This window comes from Pterocles gutturalis, unplaced genomic scaffold (assembly GCF_000699245.1).
Source record: "Pterocles gutturalis isolate BGI_N339 unplaced genomic scaffold, ASM69924v1 scaffold48479, whole genome shotgun sequence".
NCBI classification, from domain to species: Eukaryota; Metazoa; Chordata; class Aves; order Pterocliformes; family Pteroclidae; genus Pterocles; species Pterocles gutturalis.
In genome coordinates, this window is record NW_010137541.1 from 9,401 (window position 1) to 17,613 (window position 8,213).

At 39.9% G+C, this 8,213-nt stretch overlaps 1 protein-coding gene across 1 annotated transcript; it reads right to left on the reverse strand.

Moving 5' to 3' along the window:
• Nucleotides 1–312: 312 nt before the first annotated feature.
• Nucleotides 313–6,107, reverse strand: LOC104468490 (macoilin-like). The gene is made up of 6 exons (XM_010082635.1): nt 6,091–6,107; nt 5,250–5,456; nt 4,875–5,054; nt 4,256–4,376; nt 2,607–2,781; nt 313–1,479 (listed from the first exon to the last, which is right to left on the reverse strand). Exons 1-6 carry the CDS (start codon nt 6,105–6,107, stop codon nt 1,277–1,279), a joined length of 903 nt encoding a protein of 300 aa, XP_010080937.1. The 3' UTR covers nt 313–1,276.
• Nucleotides 6,108–8,213: the final 2,106 nt, after the last annotated feature.

The window sequence follows — 8,213 nt, forward strand, 5'->3', positions numbered from 1 at the left end:
TTGTCCTTCCAGAGTCCACTGCATGTTTGCAAAATCATAAGGTTGGGTTTATAATTCTGCTAGTTTCTAATACAATTTTGCTTCCCACCTCTCCAATCCCCACCCTCAAAAAAAATCTGAAACGCTTCAGAAGTTGCCAGTGCAAACACTTTCTATCAATGTATAATATACATTTTAACTTAAACTTTTGTGCAATTTTTGAGTTTCCTTTAAAACTCCTTAAAAACTCCTTGGCACAACAGCTGAAAAACATTCAGCCCCATTGAAATTGTCAAACACAAGGTGATATAAACTGTAAATCACAGTTGAATAAAAAAAACCCAGAACTGCAGCTTTTATTAGCCAGCTTTACAGTCTCTTGTATACAGTACATTGCACAGTTCCGCCTTCACAATAACGCTTCCTGTTTAATATTGTGCCTTCCACGATGCAGTATAATCAAGGCAAGTTACAGAACACTGCTGAGTTTATATAAAAATAAACAGAAGATGTAACCTCGGTTTATAATGAACATCCAAATTACCATGTACAATCTGCAGTAGACTCTGTAATGAGCTTGATATATAAGCTAGATGACAGTGAAGGGGGAAAAAATAGTTTAAACTATCAAGTTTCCTCTTGAAATGTCTTTTCCCAAGGCACTGTGAACAAGACTGTTAGCAATTCTCAATGACTAAAAACACCAATGGGAATATAAATATTTCACACGACAACCACCGTCACATCATCATCTATTCTCTTATTCTTTCCCTTAAATAACGCCCCTGAAATTTGTTTGGTCCTTTGAGGGGGTAATCAAATTATCTTCTGCGACATCACATATTTGTATTTAATACATCTATAAACCAAAGCTTTGTTAGATTATTTAACCCTTTCACTGTAAAAACGAAAGGTTTTTCCTCACTGTTTCTGAACGAATCTGCAAATTCAACTTGATAATTAAAAAAAAAAATTAAAGAAAGGGTTCAAAATCAAGCAAAGTCCTGTATTTTTCAAGAGGAAACCATGCAAGAGTACATAAAAAGGCAAAATTGGCTACTTGAAAACCAAGAATTGTTTGGCCAAGGAAAATAAATTGCAAAGTTCTGTGAGGTTTTCTAAAAATTTACAAGAAAAACTGATGGGCAGTTCTAGTCAATCCAGATGTTCTTTTATCCTGTTTTAAATGACAACAAATACAGGTCTCACACAATACAATTTCATCTTGACTGCAAGAGACACTCCCGTGTGATGCCTTCAGCATGACAAAATTACTGGGCAAAAAGAAAATTGGCATTCATTTCTTCAAGGGCTGATAAACAGAGGCATTGGGATCAAGTCCAGAAGGGCTGGTCTCCACAAATTTGGAAGAGTAATGTGGGGAAACGGGACTCAGAGTGCTGGTGGCTGCAGTGTATGTTATGCTGGGCATTACTGCCATAACTTCTGCAATCTTCTGTTTTAGGTCCTTGATTTCCTGATCTTTTTGAATGATTTGCCCTGAAAACAGCAAATAACATCACTTAGAATCATCAGCATGTTTTCACCCTCCACCAACTGTTCAACGGTAAGAGCTGTTGAAGCAAAACCCCCAGAAGACATTCAGCGCTCCAACACGACATCAGGAAAAGCACAAGTCGTGTAACTCCTGACTTGCATTGAGGAATGATGTTTAATTATCTCTGGTTACCACGTAACACAGCTAGACATCACACTTCCACGAGATTTTGCACTGTTTGGATTCACAGCTGCAAAAGATTATTTCTATGGCTCAACTTTTTTCTGCACTTTTCCCTTCCCATTTTACCAGCACCTCACAGGAGCACAAGTGTTTGCTTATTAAATGCGTTATTTACTTTATTTTCACAGCTGTCCTTATTCTCACCATTTTTCTAAACCCCGTTTGTGTGCACTCACATCGTCACTACAGCAATTTACGAAACTAAAGAGAAACATCAATGAAATGAAACAGAAGAATTTCTCACTCTAATCAGATTTTCCTGCAACCAAGCAAATTTCTGCAAGGAAATTAAACAGGTACTAAATCAAAAGTTTATTTCATTTTGCTTCATGGTTTGCACAGTGGAACAAAGGACAGCCTGGGCAGGGTTTTATGATGGCGTCATGCTCCCTCTGGTGGCTGCAACTCCAGCCCAGTTGGACACCAGCGTCCACGTTGACCTCACCAGTGGGAGGTTTAACACAGTTTGGGATTTTTTCTGTCCCCATATTTAGGTTATATTTACTTCAGGAGTATCAAAATATTATTGGGATTCAAGGACGGGGGCTTAATAGATGGAAAATCTTATTTTATCTTCTAGGTCTAAGTTCTCTAGCTTTAAGGTAATGGTTTATAAAAATGTGGAAAATCATCATAAATTAATTTAAATGCCCATCTTTACATTTATTGCCTTCAGCTCACTAGTTTGGGGAAATCAGGTCAGCTAATTTGGCTGGGTTGCTTAGGCTCACATTCACAAAGCTGTAAATGACAAAAACCCACTGAAAGCTGAAATGCTGGGTGGGGGCCATAGCCCACCCCTCAATAAAAAGGTAGGACGTTCTTTCTGTCACATTTTCACAATTTCAGTCAGTACTACATGTTGGATTAAACTATCTCGTGTTACCTTGGGCAATCTCAAGCTGCCGTTTTGCATCTCCTAACGCAGAGAACAGATCCAGCTTGATTCTCGTCTCTGCGCTCAGGCTGTTCTCTAAGTGCTGCGTTTTATCCTGCATGGCTGAAAGTGCTGACATTAACACCTCCGTATCCTTCTCGTTTTCCTTGTACTTCCGCAGTTCCTGTAGGAATAATTAGGATAAATGTTATTCTCATCGACTTTACACATGAGATACACTGAGAAGTCTTTTTCTTCCCCACAGCACACCACTGGGCTCGGTATTAATACTGTAAAATTAAAATGATGGTTAATTAAGGACACCGTAATATTACCTCCCCTAATTATACATGACCATCATACAAGTGATTAAAGCCATATTGTATAATGCCTAATCACAGCACAGTGAGCAAGTATCATTTATTCTGCTTCTCAGCCTTCTATCATCCGCATCGAGACCCTCCACCCAGAAATCCTCCTCAGCACTTCCAAGCGCTGGCTAAGCAGCAGCACAGCACTCCTGGCCACGCTGCGGAACGCGAAAACACTTCCCACGAGCCAAATGGCTAGAAGGGGGACTGATCTCTTGCTAGACACTTTAGAGAGATACTAAATAAGCATTTTAAGCTATTTCAGCTGGTTGAGGAGAGGGATTTTCTTTATCTCGGAGTACTTCCCACGTTGAACCTAACTGTGCTGTAAACCCAGAAATTTAGAAAAGAGAAAAGGAGGGAGCAAGTAAGAAAGTCACCTTGGGGTTGGGAAGTATGTTCTTAGTCAAAATGCTAATGCACAAAAATTCTATACTTTGAAATGAAGTAACAGTAATACAACAGGGGAAAATATTAATGCCTGTAACAAAAAGCTTCCCTGACAGTTTGAAGGTGGTAATAAAATTAAAAAGCTTCACTGTAGCTGGTTTTAATTATTTGGAAGCCATGCTCCTATTCTCCATGGATAAACCACACTTGTTTTCAAGGGTTTGGTAAACCCAGACACAACAAGGCTGCATATGTTATTTGGAAACAAGTTCACAATAACACCAGGTGGATTTTGAAGAGTGTCTAAAAAACAACAAGGCATTCAAAATACATACTCATGCAAATTGTCAGTTGACAGTCCGAGTGCATCTTCAGGAACAGACATTGTAAAGGAAAAAGGTCAACTTCAACTCACACATTTGAGCTCTTAAACTCCAAGATGCCAGACAGCGTGTCTGCTACAAGTCTACCACAATGTGCTTCCAACATTCAAGCACTTTCACAGAAAAAAGAAATGTGTCTGGCCAGTGATTAAGACTGTATTGAGTAAGCAATCTTATTTGTTAGCAGTGACATTTATAACGATAGGACTGGCAACAAGCTCTTCACATTAGACAAAAAAATGTTGTTGAAAGGATTATATTCTCAGTCTGCCCAGATGATCAGTTCTGGGGAAAAAAAAAATTCTAATAATTTAAACAATTGAACGGTGTGGAACTGAGATGATTAACCTTTCTCACAGCCACATTCTTACAAAGCCTGATGTACAACATGCAAGACAGACATCTGAAGAGCATAATTCTTGAAGGTGTTGATTGCCTCTTCTATAGATCCACCAATTTCAGAGGGCTGAAAGCACTCATTGTGATGATGATCTTTATGGTGTGTTATCGTTACCTGAACTTTCATTTCTAGGTCTCGTATCTGATCTTCTTTCAGCTTTATGTCAATTGTTAGCTTCTTGCACTCTGTCTCCAGCTCTCGGATACGATTTCGTAAAGTTTCGGTACATTCTCCTCTGCAGAAAAAACATTAAAAGAGAAGGTGGTGAAATAAGAATGAGGCTGTCAATCCTGAACTAACATGAAAATTAATATAAATATTGAAGGATGAAAAAAGGAAGCTAACTCTGTTCTTTTTAGCGAGACAATTTCCCTTATGGCAACAATACTGTGATGGGTTTAACCTTGGCTGGGAGCCAACCCCACGCACCCGTTCACTCACCCTCCGCCCTCCCGGGAATGGGGTAGAGAATTAAAGGGGTAAAGGGAAAAAAAGACTCATGGGTTGAGATAAGAACAATTTAATAACTAAACTACAATAATATTGAAAATAATAGTACACACAAATATACAAATCAGTGATACTCAGTGATACTGCTCACCACCCGATGACCAAGGCTCAGGCTGTTCCCAGCTAATGCCTCCCCAAATCCCTCCAAAACACATTTCAGTAGCAACAGCTACATTCCAGTAATTTTCTGGAGCCGAGCTTGCTTCTGGGGTAGAGCAAGTACCTTGTAGCAGCAGCAAATGCGACACGTGCAGCAGTTGCTTCTTCCAACTTCTTTCTTTTCTTTTCTTCCATTAATTGTTTTTCTACAAAGGCTCGTGCCTCCTGCTCTGCCTTTAGTTTCTTCTCCAACTGGCTGATCATTTGTTTATCTTTTTGTTTCATTTGTACAGCATTGTGTAATCTGGAAGGTAACAGGTATGGGATTTAACAGAGGATTCTATTTACTAAACAGAAATTGCTGTCAATGGTCCCAAATGAGTCTTGCTGGATTTGCAGACAAGTGCCTCAAATTTTGTAGAGACTCAACGTAATAAACCCCCTTCACCAGACTACAGGCATCAGCAACTAATTCACACAGCTGTGCAAAACCACATACTTGTTCTGAAGCAGTTCATTTTCTTGCCGGAGCTGTCCGATTTCAGATCGAATTCCCCGCTCTGTGTTAGTCAGAGAACTGATCTGACTACGTAGCTCCTGTTCGATCTGCCTGCTTGCTTGCAGGTCAGCCTTTAACTTTTTAATATCTTGTTCCAACCTAAGAAAGACAATTTTAGAAGACAATTTCAACTTCCTTTCCCAGTTGCTGAAAGGTTCAAGCATGTTATAGAAAAATAAGCAAACATCACACCATCTGCCAACCCCGCCAAACCCTTGCTTCTTAAAATAATAAACTCAGAAATTACATCTATCCTCGCTAAATAGTAATAATGTTGTATATAATTATACATATAGAGCTCTATGCGTAGCTACACACACACTTCATAACCTCCCACCAGAATTTTCTTTTCCTCCATGCACTGCAGAGTTGTAAAACAAATCCTACGGAATTATAATTTTCTTCTTCAAGCAGAAGTGAAATGGATAAATCTGAGAAGTTGTAAACAAGGACAGGCGCACATATGAACAAATCTTATTTTTCTCAGCGAATTATGAGTTTCATTCGTTAGTTATAGCTGAGTTATGGAGCATACTGATGAATTCTCACCTAAACTTTTTTTTTTTTCTTAAAGCACATGATATGCATGTTGAATAAAGCGTACATATTAAGTCATCCACAGTTCAGGAGTCAGTAATTCAGTTTTAATTGCTCCTGAGCAGAGACCATCTGCTACACATTTAAATTGTCGCTTTAGAAAGTTCCGGAAGGCTCACGCAATATTTTCAACCAAAATTGGTTAAATAAAACACAAATTTCTAAAGAAAGGCCCCCAGCTCACCTCAATTTTTTCCCCATGTTTTCAAAATAAGATTATTGATTCTCAGAATAAAAACACATCACAGGTGAATAATCAACCATTTTTTATGAGCACTGTGTTACACACTTATTTAAGGCAAATATGCCCCTCAGTCATTCACACGTAATCCTCATTTGCTCCATCACTTATTGATTTAAAAGTTTTGCAATGCTCATAAAGAAGATAAAGACATCTCTATTTCCTAAAGTTCCATACCAAATTAGGGGTAGTCAAACATTTAAGTCTTGGGGAAAATAGTCACAAAAGCCCAAATGAACTGCCCTTATCACCAGTCAGCAGCCAGATGGATGGTTAGAGCTTTCTGTCCTTAGCTCTTTTGGGCTTCAGTGCAGGGAAATCTCAACCTAAAAGGCTAGCGAGAGATGTAACGGTATGAGGCGTAAGAGCATCCCGCGTGAATGAATCGAGAGGTTAAGTGTGGAATCATCAAACTTATGGAAATTCATAGAAGTACATCCATAACAGGCTGAAACTGCACCAAACAGGTCTGCTGGGTAAATTAACAGCAAGAAACAGCCCGTAAAGGAGCGTGGTCTACAACACACATAAATCGAACGCTCAGATCCCACTTTCTACAGCTGTACCAAGCTGTCTTTCTAGTTATACCTGAGCTGCCCTACTGGTAAGACGAATTCCTTTTACTATCGTATAAATTGTGGTCAAATGTACCTTTAAAAAGAAAAAGAAATCCCCAACAACTTATACTTAGTAGGCAAATAGCAATAGTACAAAGCAAACACCACATTTCATATTGAAGACCGCAAATCGTTTCAACACCTTGCGCTCTGTTGTAGGAGGAAAAGAATTTGCAAACCTCACCAAATATTCATTCAATCATGTAACCATAGCATGCGAACCAAAAGTGGGAAACCCACCAGCACGCATTGTTAGGTACGTGTTTTCACCATGTTCGGTATGTTAAGTGATAGAGCTGGACAGTCACTGGGCGATGATACAACAGTTCAATTTAATCTTCCAGTAAGCAGTAACTAAGTGTTTTAGGAAGAGCAAACTTATTGACTGAAGAGAGCAAGATGCTGTAGGAAGCATTAACAGACTGTTGCCTGCCAAGAGCCGACTGCTTTTCACATAGGTTTTCATCAATAGGTGAAAAAAATGGTTGGTAGGACAATGTAAAGGAACAGACATAAATCACACACACTTTACATTGACAGGTATCCATAAATAATTTCAACATGTAGGTCTATAATAAAGAGGTAACTATGAAAATAACTGTGAAAATAAGACAGCTGAGACTGTCAAACTTGCGTGAGTAAGATATACCAGGATTTATTTTGGGCATTTAGTGTTCCAGGAAAAGAAACACTGTATCAGGTAAAGCCCAAATAAATCAGAGGTGCTGGCACAGCAGAAGCTGAATTTGTGTTTCTGGCATCAGAGTAGTGACATTAGTTCAAACTTCTTAAGCCATCTGGTTCCCGGCATAAAAAAAGCGAGGGCTCTATCTGCAGGGCCCGTGGAGCTGCTCCAGAGCGGGCTGTAAGGAAAGCTGAAACCGGCGCGAGCTGCAGAGCGCACACCGACGCTGAGCAGAACGGATGCCTGCTTTTCAAACCTGGAGGAAATACATGAGGCCGCAAGCCACAGCCTTCCCTTTCACTCAGCACAGGTAACGTGTCCAGCCAGACAGCGTACGTTAAGTTGGTGAGGATCGGGATGAGGAAGCACTGCACACTCCCGATGCACCACTAAATCCTGCCTGAGCACAGAGCCAAAGCCTCGCGGATGTCCGTTCTGCCTTAACTTTTCAAGCATGCTCCAGGTGTAAAGTGGGAACTATAAGCCTCGTACATCCATAAAAACAAAGTCTCTCCACTTTACCAGCCACCACAAGTGAGCTCACAGTAGGCTCCGGAGTGAAAGTGAGAACTTAACTGGTTCGACTCGCTCTAACCGAAGGATTGCACTACTTCTGTGCATCTGAATTTTTCAGGCCACCATGCAGTTAAGAGTTTTTATTCTGTTGTGAAACAATCGCTCCAAACAGTCAAAAGACACAGTAACATACGTAAGACATGACCAACCTACACGCAGGGAGCGATCAGCTATTGTAGCGCTATTCC